Source organism: Lepidothrix coronata, unplaced genomic scaffold (genome assembly GCF_001604755.1).
Source record: "Lepidothrix coronata isolate B3197 unplaced genomic scaffold, Lepidothrix_coronata-1.0 Scaffold55, whole genome shotgun sequence".
In the NCBI taxonomy this organism is placed as follows: domain Eukaryota; kingdom Metazoa; phylum Chordata; class Aves; order Passeriformes; family Pipridae; genus Lepidothrix; species Lepidothrix coronata.
This window is the reverse complement of record NW_016690235.1, coordinates 684,453-710,270: the sequence shown is the minus strand read 5'-3', so window position 1 is coordinate 710,270 and position 25,818 is coordinate 684,453. Positions and strand designations below refer to the sequence as shown.

The 25,818-nt window shown below is 38.4% G+C and overlaps 1 protein-coding gene across 1 annotated transcript in view; it reads right to left on the bottom strand.

Moving 5' to 3' along the window:
- Window positions 1-25,818, bottom strand: part of SUSD1 (sushi domain containing 1) — a gene marked incomplete at its 5' end in the record, with an annotated part of 42,256 nt that overhangs the window by 16,246 nt on the left and 192 nt on the right. Inside the window, 9 exons of the mRNA XM_017816353.1 lie at window positions 6,226-6,412; window positions 7,527-7,621; window positions 8,582-8,771; window positions 10,239-10,333; window positions 17,656-17,835; window positions 19,798-19,977; window positions 21,962-22,138; window positions 23,473-23,625; window positions 24,277-24,432. Of these exons, the coding sequence (XP_017671842.1) occupies window positions 6,226-6,412; window positions 7,527-7,621; window positions 8,582-8,771; window positions 10,239-10,333; window positions 17,656-17,835; window positions 19,798-19,977; window positions 21,962-22,138; window positions 23,473-23,625; window positions 24,277-24,432 (1,413 nt within the window). The remainder of the gene's footprint in view (window positions 1-6,225; window positions 6,413-7,526; window positions 7,622-8,581; window positions 8,772-10,238; window positions 10,334-17,655; window positions 17,836-19,797; window positions 19,978-21,961; window positions 22,139-23,472; window positions 23,626-24,276; window positions 24,433-25,818) is intronic.

The following is a 25,818-nucleotide window of genomic DNA, read 5'->3' as shown; positions in this document are numbered from 1 at the left end:
TTCCTGTGGCACCTTTCCCTTGTGATTTCTAGGAGCAAAAATCTAACATAGAAAACACAGTGTAGGAAACACTTGAGTGTTCCCTCCTGGAATAGTTCTGCAGACCCAGGGGGAGGTGTTCAGGCTGTGGCTGCAGAATGGGGGACAAGCAGCAAGGGGTACACCTGGCAGTAAGCTAGACACAAAGGCAAATGTGCTGGTAAGATCTAGAGACATGGGAAGTGCAACAATTGCCCAGCTATTCCTTTCCTGCTGAGGATTCAAAACCTAGCTCTGCTCCTCTGTCCTGAGAAACAACAAAGTTCAAAGCTTCCTGTGTGAATATCAGATTTTAGAATGAGGCAAAGTGTAAACAGAAAGCGTTTCCTTGCTTCCTCACAAAAGAGGAGAGGTGTATGTTTTATAGATGTATTATTATTCTTAACTGCTTTAACTAGCCTTGCTCTATTCCACATTTAATGTTTAAAACAACACAAGGCAGCACTATCAGCAGCCTAGCCAAACAGAAAGTGTAACTTTAAGCAACTCAGCTTTAGTAAACTACTGGAATACATACAGCTAAATGACACCAAGCTGGATGGAGTAGTTGACATGCCAGAGAGATGGGATATCATCCAGAGAGACCTGGACAAGCTCAAGAAATGGGCCCATGGGAACCTCATGAGGTTTAACAAGACCAAGTGCAAGTTGCTGCACCTGGGCAGGGATACAGGCTGGGTGGAGGACGGACTGAGAGGAGCCCTGAGGAGAAGGACTTCGGAGTGCTGGTGGATGAGAAGTTCAACATGACCTGCATTCACAGTCCAGAAAGCCAACTGTGTCCTGTGCTACCTCCAACAAAGTGGGGCCAACAGGATAAGGGGATTTTTTCCTTCTAGTCCGCTCTTGTGAGACTCCACCTGAACTGCTGCATCCAGTTCTGGGCTCCTCAGCACAGGAAAGAAGTGGACCTGTTGGAGGAGGTTCAGAGAAGGGCCACAAAAATGATCAGAGAGACAAACACCTCTCCTTTGAGAAAAGGCTGAAACAGCTGGGGTTGCGCAGTCTGGAGAAGAGAAGGCTCCAGATGGACCTTACTGTGGCCTTTCAGTACTTGAGGCAGCTGCCTAGAAAGACAGGGACAGACTGTTTAGGGTCTGTATTGAAAACACAAGGCATAATAGTTTTAATTTAAGAGGGTAGATTCAGACTAGATAGTAAGGGAGAAATTTTTTACACTGAGGGTGGTAAAATAGTGGAAGAGGTGTCCCAGAGGGGTAGTCAATGTGCCACACCTTGAACCATTTAAGATTAGGTTGGACAGGGCTCTGAAGAACCTGATCGGACTGTAAGGGGGTTGGAGTAAATGACCTTTATAGGTCCCTTCCAACCCAACCTGTCCTATGATTCTGTGATTGTATCTTAAAATGGAAATACTAACAGTGTGTATGCATGACCTTTTCTTGTATAAATTCATACCTGAACAGGATTTACAATCTATATTCCTCCCACACACAGCCTATTCTTGTATTGGTTTGTTTCCATTTTGCATTTCATTCATTTCATTTTCACTATAAATTTGTAATGTACCAGGCCTTTACTAAAGAGGCCCCAGTTCATACAGATGGAAAAGATTAAAAAGGTAGAGTTTTATTCCACTTGTAAAGCACTGGCTTTAAAGCACAGGCCGTGTGTCACTGATATCAATTGCTTTGTAAACAGAATGAGAGAACTGTTCAGAATTATTATGACTTCACAGATACGTATGAAAAATTCTTGCTACGAAGGAGTTTAGAAAAATGGTAGAGAAGTGGAGTTCATATGAACTTAAATACCATGCATTTGAATAATGGCCAGTCTTCGCGAGCGAAGATTTGGGAAAGGTCATTGACCCTTCGAGCCTGCGCAGTGGATTTTTTAGGTGAGACACAGCGTGCGCTGAACTGAGCCCACCCTTTAATCCTGAGGTTCATCTGCTGGGGCCGAGTGAAACTCGGACAGTGGCAGTGAGGTCCTCAGAACGTAGGTTTGTTTAGAGTGACCTTCTCTTAGATGGATTGCCTCACAGGGCTAACGAGCTCCATCTGCCCGGGGGGCTGGGAATCGAACCCGGGTCGCAGCGGTGAGAGTGCTGCACCCTAACCACTAGACCACCAGAATTTGAATAGTCTGTGCATAAAAATACAAAGCGCATACATATGTATAAAAGTGTTCACATGACTGGCATCTCCTCCCTACTTTAAAAACAAAAGAAATCACGCTCAGGTTTTCATCACTCCCCTTTCCCCATTACATAAATCAGAAACTCCCTTCTTTGCAATTCTTGTGCTCTGAAGGGGCACACTTCAATTCTTACAGATTCTCCAGATCTCCAGATTTTCTCTCTGGAGGACGTGATGGGCTATCACAGTAAGAGCTGTCAGATTACCACAGCTCCAACCGTCTTTCACTTCCTCACTGGAAAGTAGGTTTTGGGGTTTCCCTCCTTTTCCAAACCTTGAAGAATTCCCCTTATGAAAGAATAAGTCTTTTCCATCATACAGTAGAGCAGAACAATAGTCTATCTTTTATGTGTGCGTGGGCAGGTGAACAAATCACATCACAATCTGATTGCTAATGCAATGTATTTTCCATATACAAACACAAAAGTGCAGAGCTCTAGAAGATTATACTTCATTTCTGATGAAACACCCTCTTCTAATTCAAGTCACTTTCTAGGCTCTCTGCTTGTGTGTCTACATTCTGACTGAAGTGTTCACAGAGAGGGATGATACACAAGCAAGAGCATGTGGCCTGCAAAAAGAATATCAGCTGAGAAACACAGGAAGTACTAAAACCGTCTGAGGAATAGACTCAAGGTCAAGCCTACTCAAACCCACTGAAAAGCGCACATACAAATATGCAAGAAATTGTGTGAATAGTACACACTGAACAAACTCAAAATACACCTTGATTCTAAGCAGAAGACTGAGAGGAGGAAGAGCAATGAGAAACCGCTAGTCAATCTAATATGAATTATTTTACAGAAAGGAAATACAATTGGTAATTTAGGCACAAAAAAATCTTTTCTGTCTTATGATTTCTTAAGTCATAGTATTCTGCTCTAAACCAAAAAAAAGACCAGCCAGATTCTGTAAATATTTAGGTGTTCATGAACTTTCCAAAGACCACAGTTTTGTCATATCCTTCATAAAAAATCTACGCAAAGCAAAGTTCACAGATTCAAACATCAGTAGAATTTTAATGTGGCTCAACTGAAGAAATTACTCCTATTTAGAACATTAGAAGTGAAAGTAAAAAAGTCTTAGCACTTTCTCTATAATTCTGTTTTTCAAACTCTGAAAAAGTGGTTGCAAAAGTTCAATCATCTTACACTATACGAAAACAGGTAGCGAAATTAAGAACAAGGCCTTGTCCGAGCATGTCTTAATAAGTGATATTCCAAAAGGAAAAGAGCCATGTGTAAGTAGTGTAATTGCGCATATGCCCACAAGATGCTCCTTTTCTTCTCTGGAAACAGACACAAAATCCCTTCTTGCTTAAAAGACAATCTTGCTACCATTTTTTTCACAACTACAATATAATCGCTGCCTAATTATTTTTCATAATTGACTCAATTTCCTACTTCAGGTAGACTGGTGGTGAGAGTTTCTCCGAAGTAAGAAGGGCAACATAAAAGACTGTGCAAGATGCCTGTTACTGGACATGCGAACGGATCACAATTTCAACGATCCATGAAGCATTTGATAGACTGCATTTACCATTCATGATGTGATGAGCAAACTCAACTTTGTGTTCAGTACAGAACTATTTTTTTAGAGGTTGCTACTTGCCAGGGAGAAAAGCGGGATTTTAAGTCCTGAGTTCTTGCTTTTTTTTTATTTAGAAATTCTATGGACATCATATATCCTCATTCATGAGGTACACATATATAGATATTCAGGACACAGAAGCAACTTTCATAACATGCATTTACAAATCTTATTTTTTTGAAAAAACACCCAAACTTATTGCTAGCATACATAATACTTACTGTATTCTGCAGCAGCCTAAAAGTTTACAGAGATTACTATCCTTGTCAGGAAATCTAGTCTGTAAGGCAGTGATCATCTGCCAGATGATCTGGGACATGTCTCTTCATACCAGTTGAAACACCACAGTTAAGATTTCCCAAACTCTCAAAATGTAGGAGGTGTGTGAAAGTCAAGGAGACACAACACCTGGATTTGCCCCTAGCTGTGGAAACAGGTCAACTAACCATGCACTTGTTAAAGGATGGCATATGAAACCTTAAACAACTAATGAGGCCATAAACAGTAAAATACTTCTGTAAATTTCTGTTTCCTTAGAGCCTCTGCCCTTAAGACATATCTTGCATTTTCATGGTACCATCTGGTTTTACTACATACAGGACTACAAAATAACTAGACAAATGAAGAAGAAAATTATACACCCACCTCTAAAACTATAAATAGCTTTTATATAAATTAAGTTGCTTTTATAGACAATGCAATTCCAAAGGTCAAAGGTACACTGCCAGAAGAATAACTTCAAATGTGTCTTTTTCATCTCAGATGAGACAGCAACACATTTGACATCTTATTTAAATTCTCATTATTTGGTGGGTTTTGCAGCATGATTGCTGTTTGCTTTTTAATTTTCACTCGATTTCAACTGAAAAAAGACATACCTTTACTTTTTGGTTTCTGTTGAAAAAAAGCATAATAAGTGTTTGCATGGCACGTTTTAGGTAAAGACTCCTAATATGGCACAGCAACGCTACTTTTTACTGCTTACTGAAAAAAGTAACTACCAGATATAAAAAGGCTTCTGTAGTGGAATCTTCTTTCAAAATGAAAATGACCTAAATTTCATGCAAGGACCTTTCCTGGGGCTATGCATGTGCATTTGTGAAGCACTAACTCAGCAGAGAGAAAAATACGCCAGCTGCCAAGACACAAATACCACTTCACACAGCACCTGCTGCAAAGTGTTCTCCGGAGCACTGCTGAGTAAGTGACCTGATGCAATCTGCAGAATTTAGGAAATATCACAGGATGAAAGAGTAAAGAGCTAACAACTGAGCTCATACTCTGAGTATGTATTCAAAAATTACCTAAGTCAACAAAATTCTGAAACAACATACTAGTTTTTTTACAAAGATGCATGAACTCACAGGCACTACTCATGGGCACAACAGGAGACTTGTGAAAATGAATTATCAGATCATTACTGTAAATTCATTGAAAAAAAAAATCCAAGTCATTGTGTATCTAAACAGTAGCTTTAGAAAACAAGAGATGTTTTACCTTTCACGAAGCTTAAAACCGTCAGATTTATTATTAAAAATACAGTAACACTATCAATTTCAAAAATCCCCACAAATCCCCAGTTCTTCCTAAGCAGTCAGAAGAGAATTGCTTCCACCTAGTGGCTGAACAAAGTTACATACACCAGGGAGCTCCCATGCTCCTTTCTTATTCCAAGTCATGTTCCTGATGGGAAAGGTCATACCATCATCAAACGCTGCACTTCACACTGCAGCAGTAGTAGCCTATCAGAGAGAGTCTGACAGTACAAGGAGGGTGCAAAACCATTCTAAACAAAAAAATTAGCTATGTTTCTTATCACAGCATTTAGTGCCATACGTCTCGCTGAATTGTGAAGCCGAGGTTCTCCCCACAGAACCGTATTTGCTCAAATGGCTTTTACGTTCTGTACTCTGCCAATCAGAGGCAAAGGTATCTGTCTGAAGTACTGGCAGGGCTCTCCATACCCTAAAATCCTTGCGTATTTTAGTGTTATCTGTTGTCACAAATTTGCAACAAACGTGAGTAGAGCCCTTCCCAAATCTTCATTCACGAAGCCTAGCCATGATGATTGTCACAAATACCCATACAAAGTGCAGTTGTGCTATTAACTCTTACTGAAAAAGTGACTTAGGCTCTAACAGGGCAGAGGATTTAACCCAACTCTCCTAGATAACAATTTTGTGTCTAACTCACCAAACTATCTTTTCCCTGCCGTGCCAAAATGACATTTCAACACTCTGAGCCCTCATTTCTCTCCCCCTTCTGCCACTAGACTGTAAGACCCTATGAATCCTGTGAAAACAAAGAATGAACAATTTTGAGCATGGAAAGAGTATTTTGGCAACCCACCATGTAACACTGAGATCAACAATGCTGAGCCTCTTGCACCCACTAGGTGTTATTGGAAATATATAAAATAAATGACAGGACCTACCTGTAATTTGTGTTGTCATGGAAACGAGCAGTGAAAAATTCAAAGCTACCATGGAAATATTAACAGAGTAATTGGTGCCTGGCTGTAAATCAAAACAAACTTCAGGAGCTTTCTTGCGTGTGGTAAGTTCAAAGGTCATTTCATGAATGAAGTCCTTCTGATACCAACGCTGGCCTCGCACACGAAACTGTAACGAAACAATCACAGCGTGTAAATTGCAGTATTTTAATATATTACTTGCATTCAGTCACCTCATGCTCTTAAGAAGAAGAAATAGCAGAACACATCAACAGAGAGTACCAAACCTTTTTGCACTGATAGTTACTCAAATTCCAAAGCTTCCAAAATTTGTCAGGAATTGCATTCCCTCTTGATCGGATCTGGCATTGTCCTCATTCTTTCACTTTTCCTCCAGTCTATCCTCTTTTTTATTAATATTGGAACTTCCTCAATCTGTATTTCCTGCTAACATATAGGTTTCCAGGAACAGTTCACTTTCATTGCAGTATACTCTCATGGTGAGTTACAAAAGTAATCTCACATAACCATCTCTCAGGTTGCAACCTGAGGATCAAGACAAAATCAAGCTATTTTGACCCATGCCAAAATGCCAGCTACACCTCAGCATCTGTCTCAGACACCTATGTTTCCAGGCAAATTTACAGACCTATAGGGTCTTTTTTGTTTCAGTAGTTTGTTTTGTTTGTTTGTTTTGTTGTTGATTACGTAAATGATCATGAAGTCGTTAACTTTAGATCTCTGCTGATCAAATGATTTCTCTATTAATGAAAACTAAAATGCTTGCTGTACTTTAATCAAGTGATAATTTTCCTTTAAACAGATCCCATGCCTTTAGATAACTTCTTAGTGCCTCCCAGCACAAGGAGACTTGAGACAACAGCAGGTGGCCAAGAGCCCTGGCAGAGACCGTTCATGTAGAAATTCCATGCTGGGATAAGAGGAGACTAAAGGCATATCACAAGGCAGAGGGAACTGACTCAGTGGAACTGGAATAGAGTTGTCTGAGGCCTGAACATGACAAACTTGAAAGTACAGATAAGGAATGCAAAATAAGAGCATAACATGGGAAAAATTAAGCAAGAATCAGGGGACTACAACAGAGCATGGCGGTTTCTTTCTTTTTTGAAGACTGCCATGCAAGCTTACTCTCTGGGTTTTCACAAGACACATTATTATAATGAGGAACACTGCCAGCAATGAGTGTTTGAAAAATTAGGTTTTTTCACATAGGTGATTGATAAAAATTGTTTTCTAGATTCAAAACATAGAATATCACTTACTGAGTATCTGTCTTCCACATCAGTTTCTCTGACATTTCTCTGCCATTTCAAGCAGGTATCATTAAAAATTAATACATTATTGAAAGCTTCTTTTACTGCAGAGACAATTAAAAAAGAAATCAACTTATTATGAAAACGTTACCTTCTTCAACTTAATTGAATGTGAGTAGCTGAAAATAAAATTTAAAAAAAAAAAGGTTTTTAATTTCATTATCTTCTGAGATAAAGGTACAACCTCATTTCTATGTGAATGAACAAACACAGTAAATAAAGCATGATTTCCAGAGAAAATGGCTTTTGGAAAAACCCAAGCACGCTATTCAGGAAATTTGTCCAGGCCTAGGAGGTTATAATTACAGAAAGATCCAAGGGTTCAGACCTTCTGACGTAAATAAAATTATCGTAGAACAATTTGTTGCCTTTTAGGAAACAGGAAGTGAGAAAAAGCATATTTGTGGATTCCAAAGGCAATTATTTCTCAAGGTCTGTCACACCAGAATTAGCATGTCAGAAGGCAAGCTTAAAGTTTCCATGACCAAAATACTACAGAAACCCTCTCAAGAACATTCCTTGCCTGAAAACTGTTAATCACTGGTAAACATAGGAGCATTGTCTATAATGCTGATATCACTTAGATTAGTATCACACAGCTAAACAACATGGAATTCTCCCACAGGCAGAGAATAATTTTTCAAGGCAAGAAATGGAAACCAGTAGGCAGCGTTCCATGGATTAAATTCTAGCTCGTAGCCAGAAATGCCACAGAACCAATCCTGCCCTCAGCCAGAAGGCAAATCCCGAAAAAGCAAGTTTGCCAAATCTTTCCGAAGGGCACTTACACTGCTACTGCTCTGTTTGCAATGGCCACAGCAAGCAGAAAGAAAAACGTTTTGCAGAAAAAGAGCATGCTGACAGTGGCTACATGTTTGTAGTCAGCATAACAAATTACAAAGTCTAGGAAATGGTCCATTTTCCTGTCTGCTAGACTCAAATCAGTGAACTCTGCAGCACAGTAAGTTCTTTTATAAGCACAGAGAATACAAAACACAACCTACCCTTTGTCTGAACTGATACTGTAACTGAGACAGTGATGTTTTTGGAAGAGATGGTAGTAATATTCACCATGTAGTTACGGCCAGAGTTCAGCTCTAAACACACCTGTGGATTATCTTCACTTGTACTGATGTTAAACATCACATCTTCTGAGAACATCTTCTCATCCCATCTTTGGCCTAGTATATGAAACTATTGGAACAAAAATGATAGTGCAATTGGTTGTGGCTATCCCAATTTCAAAATACTAGTTCATTTAATCCTACCAGTTCTTAAAGAGAATGTGGGGTTACACCTGTTTTAGAAGATCATTTCAAGCAAAAAAATAGGCTTTTGACTAAATGTTTTGGTGCTACAAGATGGATCTTTAATGTCTTCTGGTTGTTAAAATTATCCCTATTTTTCCCTATATCTCTGCAACAAATAGAAGAATCTATTATGGAATCTAATACCATCTATTAGCAATCTTTGGTGGACCCTGCAAATAACTCCGACACAAATAATAAGATGTAAATGGATACTGTTTCTTATTTATAGCACACAGATAGAAACTACATCTGCTTGTTACTTTCTTTCTTTTTTTCCATTTTTCCCCCTTGCCCTACAGAAGCAGTAGAAAGACTGAATGACAAACATGGATAAAAGACAAGCTTTGCTAAGATTGTCCCAGTGCAGTGGAAAATAAACCTGTCGTTTGTATGACATGAAGGGACAGAAAAAACTTGCCTACTTTGACTATTCTGAAGTGTCTTGCAGGTAGCTGAGTTCAGGTAAGAGCATGTGCATAGAGCACATTATATCAGAGATCAACAGTTTGCCCATTACCACTGGCTACATAAAAACCAGTTTTGAACTGTTAGGGGAACTGGGAAGCTGTTTTTTCCATCTCAGCAGTCCTCAATAAAAGTATAGAAACTAAAAATATATTGGTTTATAACACAGGAGGAGAGAGATGAATTGTTTTCCAAAATTATTACCCAGTCTTTAAATGTATTTTCCACATTGAAGTACCTACCCTGGAGACCCTAAATAATCCCCTTTTTATTTTTTTTCCTTATTTGTACATACTTAAAAATACCCTAAAACCCCCAATAACATCCCAACATTTCTTGGGATGTTATTGTCAAAACATGGAAATTCTTATTACTTTTTTATTCTTATGTTTATAGTTGGGGAGAAGAAAAACGTTGAACCTTTTGAGCAAGGCACATTATTTCAATATACTCTGCATTTCTAAAACAAGTTACATCCAGTGTCTCTAAGTGATACACTTTTCACTTGAAATGCTTGGGTCACAGATAGGAACAGAGCCCAAGTTTTACAATGTTTTCTGTGGCAATTTGAGCTTAAGCTCTGCAACAGAATTCACTGACCCATAAACTTATGTTGAAACTTCTTACAGATTCAAGCAGGTGTTTAGGTGACTTACTGGAATGGGACTCCCAAGATTTTGAGTTTTGCACCTAACTTTAAGATCTAATTTTTTTTCTTTCCTAACCCAGCCGCCTGGGTTAGGTTTCTAGATGCTTCACTGGGAAGATCCAGACAAATTACAACACAAACAAAACCCACAAAACAAATCTCCACTGCTAGTTTAGCAGAATTAATCAGAACAAAGTTACTTCCAATCTCAAATACTTCAAATACTGCCCTACTTACTGTGTACATTTTCTGCACTCCCGGTCTTCCAGTTTTCCTTTGCCACTTCACACATGTTTCATTGAATATGGACAAATTACTGAATAATTCCTCTTCTATGAACACAGAAGGAAAAACATTATTTCTCATGCAAATCTTAAGTTTGGAACAACTGTTTATTTTTCATTTTTCTATGGTTTTTGTTTGTTCATTTTTTTCCTAAACAGAAAAAAACAAACAAGGTAGGCACATGTTAGGAAGAAAGTCTTCTCTTAATTGTGTTGGCTCCTAAACTTAAAATAACAGGCTAAAGGAAGAAGCATGTTGTAAAATAATGACTGTGAAGTCTTTAAACACACAACAAGGAGTACATAAACTGAACCATGACTTTTAAGAAAGCTTCTGTGGTAGATTGGAAAAGATCCTACTTGTAGCTGAATCAATGTTTTGGTTCATTATTTATTTTGGTTGCTTTTAAAAAGCTATTGAAATTTTTTCTTTGTTTTTTTAATAAATAAAATTAAATCACACCGTCACAGTAAAACACTTCTCAAACCAAACACTAGATTAAAAGAATGAAGCCCACAGAATAAAGCATGTAGGAAGTACAGTTGTAGCAAGCAGAGATACATCCCTCAGCATACCTGTGTTAACTCACACACTTTTAAGAGTAGGCTTATGCCTCAGAGAAAGAGCACAGCCAGGAAGCTCAACTCATCCACTCTTTTTTTAGGCAGTTCTCTCACTGCTGTCATCAGACACAGTGCAGTTGCTCTCACATGACAAACATCCTCACAGAGCCAAAAACAAAGCTCCTTCTGATCACAGCTCAGATTGACAGTGAATGTATTTGCTCCTCTTCTTTCACTCACCAGCCTTCAAATAGTCATTCCTTTGTCCTACTACCACATTTTATTATTACATTTAATACACAATCAAGGTCTTATAAATCCAACCTCATCTAGATTCTAAGCTGAAAAGCCCTTACGGGCTGCTGAAAAATTGAAGGGAATTTATAGGACAGCAGTGGTAGATACTTTGAAATATTCATAAAACAGTTTGCATAATGTCCTGCTGCGAAAGCAAGCACAGACCAAGGCACTCTTCCTCTGTATGTAAACTTCATCACCATCTCACAAGGCCCCCTTGTAGCACATGGGAATCAAGTTGTCATAAAATAAATTAATACATCAATAGTTTCTAACATACCTATTTGTAGGCAGTTATTTAGAACTAAAGTGCAACTGTTTATGTATTTTGCAGCACTTTTTCTTTCCTTTTTTTGATTATTAATACTGCCATAAAACTGTTTTCTAATATTATATCCCTCTCCATATATGCAAAAAATAGATGCCTCACTAACTGGACCAATTTATCTCCCAACTAATTTTAACTCCTCTATTCCGCACTCATTAAATATGAAAACGTTGTTGAAAGCTTCCATGTCTCCAGAAGAGAAATTATTAATCTGCGTGTCCTCTAAAACAAATTTCCTTACAAATGGTTCTGTGATTAATTGCATCTAAGTGCTGCTTATAACTATTGTTATCTGCTTCACAGTACTGTCCAAAAACTGTGGTATAAGACTTCTGTACCAACACAGAGCAAAAGATTATGTTCAGTTGTTGTATCCTTTAAATGAGATGTTTTTTAGAAGACTGGATGACAAAAATCACTCACAGACAGAGGGAAAACATTTGCATATCCATGAGATCTGAATTAAAATGCATAACAAGGTGAGGGGGGCAGGGAGCAAGGAGGAATAATTTCCAAGACTGTTGAGCAAGAAAATCTGGAACTTGACTAATGAATTTATAAAGCAAAATAAAGCAGCAAACAACAAAAGTGATCATGCTTGGTATTCAAGCAAGGAAAGAAATCTTACATTGCCTCCTTGGAAGGAAGAAAGCAGAACTAGTAGAGGGTTTTTTTCCTGTAACTACATCAATTTTTTTGTCATGATTTCTGAATTTTCAGGAGGACAAGAAGAAGGAAAAGACCACCACATAATTACCATATGTTTACCATACCTTCACAGAATAGCTGGCAGACTTTTTTCAAAAGTTTTCATTTCACATAGGTGTGAGTGAAAGAGCATGAAAAGCTGTACAGACCAAATACAACAAAATCTTGGGCTTCTGAAGAGACCAGTTTTCCTCCTTTATTCCTACAGATCACACACTCTTTGTTCAGATAACCAAATACACAGAAAGTGCTTGGTTTAACATTAATCCCAATAATATAAACATGGTATCCAATAACAGCAGAAAGGCATCTCTGAAAAAAACTTTTCTTCCTACTAAAGGGAAACAGGTTTCTTGACACACTAGTGTTCCTGTGAAATCTAACAGAGCCAGTGACTTCTAGAGCTTGGGAATTCCGTTTGTGAAACACACTATATGTGCTGGCCTCAGTGTGACATCTTAGCAGATAGTAACATCCAAGTCTTAAATGCATCTGATTTTGGTCAACAGCTTACACTCAGCCTCACAAATGAGACAGCATAAGCAAAGACCTTCAATTTTCCCATACCTCAGCACAATAAGTTTCAACTTGTGATTAACCAAGGCCAGTGGATGTCTCTGCTACTCCACCGACCTTCAGGTTGCCTTCACGATCTCCTTCCCATCCCAAGGGAAAGAGTCCTAGAAACAATATGCAAATAAATACCTAGGGACCAGAGCAGAAGGGTGGAAAGAGATCCCGGAAGAGTCAAATACTGAAAGGCAAATCTGGGATAGGATAGAGAGATACAAATAGCACCTGGCTGTTGGCAGCCAGGGAAGACAGGTGCTGCTGAACAGAACAGAAATTGCAGAATGCAAAAAAAACAAGCAAAGTGATTCAACAGCACCAGCGAGTGTCAAAAAGGGAGAAACAATGTTAAGAAAACCAAATATACCAATTCTAAGAAGGAAAACAAGGAGTGAAGCTCTCAGTCTTGCTTACTCTGCTTTTAAAGCTCTAGAAGGAATGAGGGCCTCTCTCTGTGCCTGAGTGTCTGGGAAAAACTTCACAGCACTTACAGCCAGAGCATAAATGCCTGTCCTATCATGTTCTTCTGTCTTAACACTGTGCCGTGAGGACCAACCTTAACAATTTGCTTAGCAGTCTCTGTGAGTTCAGGACCCAGTACTCAATGCTATTATTTGCTGATTCACAAAAAAATAAAAAAAGTCACACAGATACCACTGTGTCTGAATAGCCATTAAAAACACATGACTTCTTTCACATACACAGTTGACTTGTCTTCAGTTGAAAGAACATTTCACTACCACTGACCTCAGCTCAAGATACATCTTATCAGTGAAGTATTTTTGAACCTGCGTGAAAAACCAGAATTTACCAGAAACCAGATAGGACCGGCTCCACTTTGACATTTATCTTCAGCAAGTAGCTAAAAGGGCATCCACACATGCAAGTTCACTCACAGAGCTCTTCCCACCAAACCCCATACATACATGAAAATTTGGGGAGAGAAAAAATCCAGGTATTAGATTTTTTTGTGTATTTTGCCTGTTCAATTCTGTGAAAGCAGTGAATGACAGGGCAAATATCATCTGCTACTAGTATGGACCACACAGTCTTCAGACAGAGAAATTAAATGAGAGCAAACAACATCTCCAGAGAACTTCTGCTCAGAGTGCTTCAGTGCATAAGGACAAACTCCTGCACAGTAGCCTTTGAAAATACATAAGGAATTTACTTTACAAAGATGTATCTTCATTATTTATAACTTTCAGGTAGGTTTTTATGAGTTTTTCACATTTTGAGTAACATACTTGCTTTCATTTTAACTAGGATTGCCAAATTTCATCAGGTTTTCACCTTCAGCCCTAAACTTTACATAAAGGAAACCTAAAAAGAAACAGCAAAGCTGCAGGCAGATATGATCATTCAAGAAGAAGCAGACAGGTAGCTAATGATTTAGTACTTCCCTTGGTTTAAAAATATTACCCAGAGACAATCAGGAGCAGAGTAACTTGTGTGTTGAACCAAACTGACAAAAATGTAACAGATACAATTGCGAGCATACTTACAGAGGAAAGATGGGCCAATCAAGGGTGTCGGACTAGATGGAAATAGATGGGCTGCAATTAGAAATGCATGCGATCTACTCCCAAGCTGAAAGAGCTTCCCAAGACTAGCACTTGTCATCACAAATGGAGTAATTATTAACTGAGTTTCAAACACAAATAGTCCTGCAAAAAGCTATACTTTTGTTTGCTTTAACTGGATTGCATCACTTTGATCTGAGAAGTAGCATCTTCCATTTCACCTGTGTTTTCTCAGGCAATTAAAGAAATTATCAGATTACCAGATGTCTGTATGTATCACATTAGGCATTTACAAGATCTCAGGATAATCAGATCCTTTTCATTGATGACTGTATTATCCTAATGGTTTGACCATGTTCTTATTCCTACAGAACCATGGGTTTTGAATCAATGCCCACAGATGTGACAACTTTTCTACTAAGCTCATAACTGTTGACATGAATTATTTATACATGGCTGCGAAAAACAGCAGTATGCTGCAAGTACAGATTCAGGAAGAAACTTGAATAGACAGCCAAAGCACAAATCAGTTGTTTTCTGCCCTTTTTAAAGCCATGATAAATTTTAAAAATTTATCAAATTTATCAAAATTTATCAAAAATTTTAAAAATTTATCAAATGCTTCATAGTGCTTTGTGGAATCCACTCAAAAAGAAAAACTAGTGGCAAGGTTTTATTTTATATTTTCCTCTTTCATAAAAATAAAAGCAACTGTAAGTCTTACATTACCTAATGTCTTATTCTGAGCTACACTCAGAACAACCTCACTTGCTGAGAGAAATATTAAGGCTGACAATTTCTGCTCTGAAATTCACAATGGGAAAAGCAAGCTTTTTGTTTCCAACTATCTTGTATTCCACCACTGTATACTATAGTGCTTTATAGGCAAAGCCCTTCCCTGAAACAAACTGAAATATCATTCCCACATGCGAATCTCATTTTCACTCTGAGAAAAAGGTCCCAGTTTTACCACAAAATCTCACCAGAGCTCAATACAATGTGTGCCTGGAGTCAACAGCACACTGTTTTTGTAATTAAATAAATGAAAATAAACATCTCAAAGGCACAGGCCAAGAGGAAGCTGCCAGACTCTTTTCGGTGGTGCCCAGTGACAGGACAAGGAGCAACAGCCACAAATTAAAACACAAGAAGTTCCACCTCCACATGCAGAAGAACTTCCTTACACTGAGGGTGGCAAAGCACAGGAACGGGCTGTCCAGGGAGGTCGTGGAGTCTCCCTCTCTGGAAACATTCAAAACCCACCTGGACACGCTCCTGTGTCACCTTCTCTAGGTGACCCTGCCTTGGTAGGGGGATTGGACTAGATGACCTCCACAGGTCCCTTCCAATCTAATGATTCTATGATTCTGTGGAACCAAGCACTCCTACTCCACACGTGAAGAAGTTCTGCAAGGACAACCTATACAGGATGTCCAGGCTCACACACTGAGCATAATGGACAGCAGGTATTTAATATTAATGTTCTCTGCACTTCAGTCTCCTGATTTATGTATACAAATCAAGGGTTGGTAAAGAATCCAGCTGACTACTGCCACATTTTACTGATGGTTTAATCCAATCATCATCACTGGTAAAACTAATTTTTTTAAGTAAATTTTTAATATTTAAAAATAATGGTACTCACACACATACACACATTTATCAGATATCCAAACAGACAATGCAAATAAAGGGCATTCCATAGCAATCACTTTCTAAGAAATGAAGAAATTATTTGTCAAAGACAGTTTCCTGAGGATGTTCTATTAACTTCCCTATTTCTAATGCAGTTTTTCAGGCAGCAGGAAAAGACAAGAGGTTTTCCAACTTCTATTATAAGTTTTTTAGGAAAATTACTTCCTCTAATTTTAATGGGAATTACTGATTAATTATACACACTCTTAAGAGCAGGTATATCTCAAAGGCATCAATACCAAAACAGAAAGTTTATTTCATGTTGAAATATTTTGTTACATTTGTTACCTCTAGCAGATACGAAAAATGCAGAAGTCAAGAAGATACAAGACCTTTGCATTAATTTCCTGTCCATGATTAAGTTTTTTTTAAAGGAGACTGGACTATTTAGGTTACTTTCACAAGTGCTTTTTTGCTATTCCACTTGACCATGTCTGACTTTTTTGGCCTCTGATGCAACAGCTAAAGTTGGAGTCTACGCTTTGCCTCTGGCAAAGCTCTTGCTGAAACCCATCATAAGCCTGAGTGAGTGCAGTCTGCAGGTTCAGGCCCTCCAAAGCTCCAGAGTGCTCAAGACAGAACTCTTGTTAATGCCAAGACTGACAGACCCGATTTAACTTAGCCACTCCACACAATGTTGTCTTCAAAACCAATTCAAAAAGTACAGCCACGCAAACTGCCTAAATGAAATATGAATCATGACTTCTAACGACGGCAGTTCATTTTTATTTGGGCACTATAAATGCCGAGAGAACTGCTTTTCTGAATGCTCGTTTTGTTTTGTGTCACATGTTTTATATTCACAGTGAATGCTCAATATGTCAAGTGGGGCAAGAGAGGCATCACACAGTAATTCTGTGTAAAGTGAAGCGGTAGCAGTCAAGGACACACTTCTAGACCCTTTGAGGAACATGAGGATGTTACAAAGCTAAATGAACATTATCGTCTGCAAAAGACAGCATTGCTACTTAAGAACAAGAGATGGACAGCTGTAGAACTATCACGTGACACCTCTTTCTTAGGATGCAGAAGAACACTAAGAAGCACAACAGTCATAGTCCAAAACATCTGTTATTTTTTGCTATTATTGAAATGTTTGTTTCCAAGCCCACAGCATGGCAACAACTTCATTACGGGTCCCCCTTCTCAGGACTCATTCTTAATTAAGAAAATCATTCTGTACTGAAATGCAGACAACTAGATCTAGGCTGTAAAGGCAGTCATGAACAAATATTGCTTTGGTCATTATGAGAAAAGAAAAAAAAGGAGGAGAAAAAAGGTCTGAATTCCATTTCCATTACTTTCATTGCAGTGCACTTTACAGTATTAGAGCCACAAGAAAATATCATTAAATGCCTGCTGCCTCTCAGGTGACGTTCCATGGGCTTTTAAAGCTGAAGGTTCTCAGTGCAGCAATGAACACCCAGTTGCATTAGTCTCTTTCTGTTTGAGGTGAAAAGCTAAGCAGTTACAGAAAGATCTGTGGCATCCACCAGAGGCTGCTGTATGGTTAATACTCTCTTGCACAACTGTTTCATCCAAAAGTACCAACATGTTCCCTACATCATATATTAAAAGGGCACTTCTTGACTTCATCCTTCCTCTTCTTTCTACCTTCAAAACAGGAACGACAAACTATTTAAATTGCACAGCAATTCACAGCAACTTCCTACAGTAATTTTTACCTTTGCATGTGTATGTAATATTCTCCCATGATTGATCTATTGTGCATTCTGAAAAATTCTTGTCTCCATTGAAATAATATCCTTCTTTACACTGATAGTACACTCTGCTCCAGAGAGCGGTAGAGTTATCCCAGGTCACTGTTGTGTGTGGAATCAGCAAAGGTTTGCCACAGTCTATTTCTGGAAGAGAGGAAAACAGGAAAACAAACCTGTAAAGGAAAGCAGGCAAGGCATATCAAAGTGTTTAAGATGGAGGGATGAACTGTCCCAGCAAGTAATTAGCAGTTCACTTTTTCTCACTTCTTAGTGACTCCTAGAAGCCAGGCCAGTTCACCAGAACCCAAAATTTTGACTAGAGACCTTCTAGCAGGGTGGGGCATTTATCCTACAGGATGAACCATAAAATAAAACAAAGTGTCCTGATTAGAAATGGAGAGCAAGAATCTCTAAGGAAATTTTTTATAAATGGATCTATCTTCCCATAACACTCTCTTATCCCCCACATACTATTTATTCCTTTATTTTACCTACTAGTAACAGTAGATATGAAAAAAGACACATGGTCCAAGGAGTGACATTAAAGAATAGCATCAAGAAGGTCATGTTCCTCCGTCAGTGGATTTAATTCAGGCTTTTGAAAAAAAGAAGCTGCTACACACAAGCAGGAGGAGCACTTCTGAGGGAAAATCTGATGGACTATTCGAACCACCTTACAGATAATTACAAATTTGGGATAATGAACTTATAAATTAATTCATTTGCTCAGTTTTCAGGGGCTTCATAATAAAATTAGGGAATAAAAAAAAATAAAAGTGAAGATGAAATAAATGGAACAATATTATTTAGTTTAAGATTAAAATCCGCTTTTAAAACCACAGTGGACACTAAACCTCGATAAAGGATTCTGCATCACTTCAGTTACAAGAAGCAAACACTCTAAGAATTAAAATCTTACCTTCACTAAAGCTTATATGCAGAAAACAAGTGTTTTTAAAACCATTTAATAATCTTGAGTGATTCTGAAATTCTACTCAAAAAAAGAGCAAAGAAGTAAGAACCAAAGTTTATAGAACTGTGATCTGTACAACCTTTAAAGAAAAAATTAAACATTATGTATTGCAATGGGCAATACACCCACATCCACCACAACTACCTTCCTTTTCATACTCCAATGTGTATGAATATATGTATCTATTATAAGTCATCAGAACAAGCTTTAGAATAACTAACTCACAAGTAAAGCATATGTTCAACTTATAGAACAGTGTGTGATGAGATACAAAAATTCCTGCTGCTTAGTTCCAGCTACTCATCCAAAGCCACTCTGTAAGCAGACTGAAGTGCAGTATATTTCTGTGTAACACTGCAAACCTTCTATTTAGACTCGTAACCTAGAACAAGAATATTAAAGAAGAGTCTAAAAGTACAGAGTCTTTGTAACTTATATTTTACTGCAATAAGCAGAAAATTTTATCCTACTGGATCAAGCTGAAGAGATATTAATCATGCAACAAAAGTGAAGCTGTGCCCGTATGAAAACTGACTAAAGAATGTAATTACTCTGCGGCTTCTTATTAATAATATGAGCTCAGATTAAAACAACACTTCAAATTTTACTGGGTAAAATACTTTTTAAAAAAACGTACCTCTGTGATTCATCTTATCGAAGAACTCTTTAGGCTATCTCCCAAATTATGGTAATATAAGGGATTTGACTCATCTGAAATACCAATAGCATGCTTGAGCAATCATAGTTTGCAGCTTGAAACTTTCTGAATATGAGAATTTTGAGGGGATGCTAATGACAAACCAGCAGTTCAATTTCTGTGTAATGGCTTCAATCACAGAGTAGATATTGAACTAGAAAAATGTTAGCCATTAAGGCTGAATTTTCATCTCATGGTAATTGCAATGCCCAATATGCACTGGGATTATGTTCTTAGAATGTTAACTATTAACAATTTATTGCAACTTCATTAGCAACACAGAATAAAAGAAACCCTTGTAAGATATGTTTTTTGTTTTGGGACTGAACTTCCTATGCCAGAAGACTGCATAATGCCCACAGAAAATAATGGCTATTAATAACAATGGCTGAAACAATATCTATGCTAAACAAATCTGAAGGCAGATTTTATTTACCTTTGCACACCAAATCAGGACCATCCCACTGTCCTTTGGCATTACAGACTGCAGTCCGATTCCCGCTTGCAATCAAGTAACCAGGAAGACAATTGTAAGTAACTTCACTTCTGTATGTGGTCCCACTTACAAATGCTGGATGTGCATTCAAAACAGAAGGTGGAACCCCACAATCCACACCTAGGTATACAAAAGAAGAGGAAAATAACCTTGTTAGTCAACCAGCAGGAGTAATGACAGCTGCACTCCCACAAGGGAGTTTACCCTTACCCTCTTCTCCTGCAGTAATCCAACACTCCCTGATGTCCTCTGCAGCATTTCCATTATGACTGACAGTGCTGTAGCTACTCCAGATCTGCTTCCAAATAAAATGACATCACCTTTCTGCCTTTCCTTCCAAATGGTATGCTAACTCTGTGACTCCTTCCTTAGCCTAGCTGCCAGCATACGGAAAACTTCTGGTTTTCTTTTGTATCTTTAAAGATTCCCCTGCTTTTACAAACCTGATTACATGTGGCAAGCTGGTTCTACACAATTTGCAGTAAGCAACAACTCAGAGGGAGGCAGATGAGCAGAAACTCCCTTTAGAATGCAAAATTTGAAAAAAGTATACAAAGATCATAAAAATGCAAAACCATAGAAAAGGTTACAACATACCAATACTAAAACTTCCTGCTAAGGCAAAATGATGTTCAAAATGCACTGTAATAGTTGCTATATTCACTAACATGCCAAGTTGTCATTGGCAAATACAAAAAACAAAGTCAAGCAGCACCCGGAAAAAACCAAATTATTTAAAAGTACCTTTACTAGTATTAAAAAAAAAAAAATCAGGTTTACTGGTTTTACAAAAAGAGAAGTCCTAATTGAAATCCAGGAAAAGAGCTTGCAATACAAAGGGGAAATAAGTTTGTCGTTTTAGACTTATAGGCTGTTTCTTGGTGTATCATGTATTTTATTTCAATTAAATATAAGAGATGTGCTCAGAAAATCTGAACTGACCTACTGTCTGATTGCAGAATTAAAAAATCACATGAAAAAGCAAGTTATGAAAAATATTAACAAAAAAATAAATGTACCAACAACTCACAAGGATTGTATTCTACAATCTTTCTTTAGGGACCACTTGAAACTTTGGGCACTCCCTTTTTGTTTTAAAAGTCATTGTTCTTTTATTTATTTATTGGAGAAAATGTTATTTCAATTGTCTTATTTCTGATGCCAGTAATTTAGTATTAAATTATTTTATCTTTTCTTTCTTATGAATTTTCTGGTGATATTTAATATTTTAGTTTTCCCAGCCACATTGGTTCAGCATCTTTATTTTAATTTATTCACTTCCCATAGACACACAGAGAAACAATACATTTCTATCCACTCTCAAAGGAAAAAAAAAAGAAAAAGGGAAAGAATTAGAAACCAAGAGGGCATTTGTAGTTTGAAAGAAACAAACTTTCCTCACTAAGTGACAATTTTCAGGGTGACAATTCTCCCCTGCAGAATTGCTATAGACAGTACAGCTTCTATTAGCTAGCACTTCAAGTGCATTTAACCAATGTTAAACAGATTTTCTAACTATTCACAGGAACACAATATCAATCCTGCACTTTTAAGCAGTAATATTTCAACAGAATGGGCAATTAGAACACCAAAGCAAGTGGAAGTTTTAAAGACGGTCACAGGAAACTTAATGCTTCAGAGATGTGAAAGTGTTTGCTTATGCACAAATGCTCTTAAATTCATGAAGGTCACCCAGAGATGAAGAGGGCTATGATGCCTCTCTTTTGCATCTACAGCCAACCTTCAGAAAAAACTTCACAAGGTGCCAGAAAAATTGGTCTTTCCATGAGAGGTCACTGATGATTTCCAAGTTAGGGGCCTATCCCATGAAATGTTACAGAAATCTAGTTGTTTTCTAGGCCTCAGTTCACAGGCAGGACACATCGATAAAAATGTATGGACTAGCATGGAAAATATCACTACACTAACAAGAAGAGGCAGACAATAACCTCTCCTATCCTTCTTTTCTTCTTTTGCAAATAGTCAGATCTTGACAAAACTATCTCTCAAACTGAGAAAACAGACCACTGTCTCCACAAACACACTTCCAATGCTTAAACCCCCTTAAACGAAGAATTTTAAAAATACTTCAGACTCTCTTCACCTTCACAGCTTAAAGTGGCAGGCTCCCAAGTTTCATTTACAGTGCAGTATGAGAATTTGCCCTCGTTGCTGTAAAACCCTTCTTGACACTCATAATGAACCGCACTTCCTGGTAGCAAGCTGTAGTTCCCCACAATGTATCCGTGCTTCATTTCAGGGGGGGGACCACATCCAATTTCTGCAAAGAGACTGGGTTAAAAGATCTCACAGTACAAAAATCTCAACACTTGACCGCTTCAAAATGAGTTGAACTAGAGGGTCACAAAATATACCTGATCTGATGAATCTGAGAAGTTGCCAAAAGGGCAGAAGATTAGTCCTGCACACATTTGGAAGAACACAGAGAACAAGTTATTGAGCTACATCCTTACTAACATACAGCTGGAGCCATTCACAACACCACAACAGCAACACCGCAATGTGATGGTGCTTGGCATGTGCCACTCTCATTACAGCAACAGCTGAATGATACTTTAACACCAGAGGAAAATTTCAGGCCCCAGTGCACAGCTTTATTTTGCTATGCACGGAGAAAGTGAGGTACTGTGGATGAGTAACAATTAAATGGTCTGCACTGTGGATGAGTAGCAATTAAATGGTCTGCCCCTCAATTCCTTCATCTCACTGAACCAGTTTGCATATGAAAAGCTACATTCCTTTGGCACATCTGCTTGACAGGGTTCCCTTGTCTGACTTCGCAACACCGTCAGTGCAGATACACTACCACAGAATATGGAGAGGAAAGTCAATGAGATAAGCAGGGTTATCAGCAATTTTGGCAAACAAAGAAGAGAACTCCAGTCAGGAACACTAGGAAATTATAGGCAGTGAGCTTTATTGACAGTTCTGGCAATAATTCAGAAATAAAGGCTGGATATAATCTAGGCAGCAACTTCAACCTGGAATGTCTGGGCTCATTACATACTCTGACATCTACAGCTTACACTGCTAGCAATTTGCATCTGTGAAAACCTACACTAAAGAGGAATTTTCAAATTGGAAACTTGGGTTTGGTTGGGCATTTTTTTGTTATGGCAAGAAAAAACAGAACAGTTTACTCATGCAGGAGACACAGTATGTAGTAAATAGTTTAATTTATTTTTTTATTCCTCTCCCCAGGCTTGTTTCATTCAGCTAACCTCTCTTACCAGCTACTTAGTCTCCCCTTTCCCTTCATGCAGTGTGATTATATAAAAAAGTGGATCACACCACAGTTCCTTTCTATTCAGAAACTAACTACATCACTTTCATGTCACTATCAAGCTTCTCTGACCAAGTGCACCTGAAGCACTGATGAGAACATGTAGGAATCATATCTGGTGTTGACTCTGCAATCCAGACATCACTGAAACAAACTGAACCCAAGAAGAAGAAAAAAAATATACAGGAAGCAAAGCCCAGAGATAAAGCTTCTGCCTTTCAGACTTACAAGCACAGTCCAGAGCAGCTACTACTGTGTCATGTAACAACTGATTTTGTCTGCTAGCAAAAACAGCATCCAAAGACTCTCACCTTTGCATGAAACTCTGTTTCCATCTGGATGAAAAGAACGCTCTCCATTTTCTAATTTATAACCATCATTGCAGTAACACTTGTAGCTTCCCTCAGTATTCACACATCTCGCATTGTGACCACACAGCCCAGACTCCTCACATTCATCTATATCTAAAAATTCAGAAAAAATACATGCAATTCATAATAGAGTTTTTTTAAAGCAATTAATTAATATAGGGCCCAAGCTTTACTCTTCCATGAAGAATTCTACATGGCTTCTGATGGCTCTTCTGCTAAAACAAAGGAGCGTATAATTGTGTGGTCTTTAAGCATCTGGAAACAGGATTCTTTCATTTTTGTAGCTATCTATCTTTTGAATTATCTCTGATTTACTTGACAAAGAGTTTCCAATGTTCTGTGCTGTTACAACAACTCCAGAAAAATCCTGTGTCTGCACATATCTTGATTAGTTGTAACAGTTCATTACTATAACAAGGAACTGGATGATATGCTACACTAAACACAAATATGACATTCTGGGGAATTTCAAGTATGATTTTCTTTAATCTGGCTCTTTCTTATTCTGGAAAGATCATTGTTTGAATGTGACTCTGAAGCAACGATTTGTAACGTAACAGAGAATTCAAAATAGAACCAATTCACAGCTGTTAGGAACCTGGATGTCAAATAAGTGTTTGCATTCACAACAGAAAGTGCTCTCATATGGTATTAGAAAGTAAGTTCTACAGTGATGGGAAAGACTGGTGTGGTAAAAAATTAAGTTCTGGATTCATCATGCTCAAGATTCTTTGTGATGTTTACCTGTACAGTTTGTGCCATCATTGGGAATAAATGTCTTGTTGTTGTTGGAGGCTCGGTATCCATGAAGGCAAACACAGTAAAAGCTTCCATGTGTATTATGACACAGTGTATGATTTCCACAGATCTTGCTGGCTCCAATCTGGCATTCATCTTTATCTGTCAATATATTTAAAACGCATCAGAGAGAGATTAAGAAAAATGGAGTATCCTCCCTTTCTCACTCTGTTTCATGTAACTAGACTCTTATTGTTTTCCTCTGTAAATTATTTGGGAAGTGTAACGGGTAAACACTGCTAGTAAGCTGAAATATTCAGACCCAGAGAGGCTGTCATGTCTGAATGAACAGTTTCATGACACAGTTCAAGTTGATGAGTCTAAGAGCTGCTGAAACCAGAGGACCCTGCTCTCTGCTTCCGCTCTTCCTTATGGCATGCACTGATTGCAGCACTTAATGGAACACCTGAGTGGGGGTAATCTCAAGCACAAGTACAGGCCAGGTAGAAAACGGATCAAGAGCAGCCAAGAAGGACTTTGGGGTGTTGGTGGATGAGAGGCTGGACACGACCTAGCAATGTGGATTCACAGTCCAGAAAGCCAAGTGTGTTCTGAGTTGCACCAAAAGCAGAGTGGCCAGCAGGTCGAGGGAGATGATTCTACCCCTCTACTTCACTCTGGTGAGACCCCACCTGGAGTGTTGGGTCTAGTTCTGAGTTCCCCAACATATGAAGGACATCAACCTGATGGAGTGAGTCCATAGGAGGCCATGAAGATGATTAGAGGACTGAAGCACCTCTCCTACAAGGAAAGACCAAAAGTGTTGGGGTTTTTCAGCCTGGAGAAGAGAAGGCTGCAAGGACTCCTTATGGTGGCCTTCCAGTACCTAAAGGGGACCTGCAGGAAAGCTGGCAAGGGACTTTTGACAAGGTCCTGTAGTGATAGGACAAGGGGAATGGCTTTAAACAGAGAGAAGGTGGGTTTAGATTGGATATTAGAAAGGAATTCTTTTCTGTGAGGGTGGTGAGGCAGTGGCACAGGATGCCCAGAGAAGCAACCTGGTCTAGTGGAAGATATCCCTGCCCATGGCAGAGGGGTTGGAACTGGGTGACGCTTAAGGTCCCTTCCAACTTTAAACATTCTAAGATTCTATGTTTCTCCTACAATAAGGAAATAACTCTGTGCAGGGTCCAGCAGCCACCAGTTCTTTGTGAAGGAAGGGTAAGAGACGGAGCGAAAGATCAGCGGTGGAGAACCATCCCCTTTAAGCAGTGGTAAGCTATTACACATACTCAGACACAGCATTTGACACCGTTCTTTGATTCACATATTGATTTGTCATGTATGAGATAGTTGTAGAACACTATTAGCCACACTAACAAAACAAAGCTGAGCAACACTTCTTGTGTAGTAATCTTTTGGTAATGAGAAACAATCCACGCATATCCTATGTTTGGGAAGATCTATCTGGAAATGACAAAGCTTTTAGCATGTTTTGAAGAATTCATTAATAGAAGAATTCATCAATATTACTTGAGAAAGAGTGTT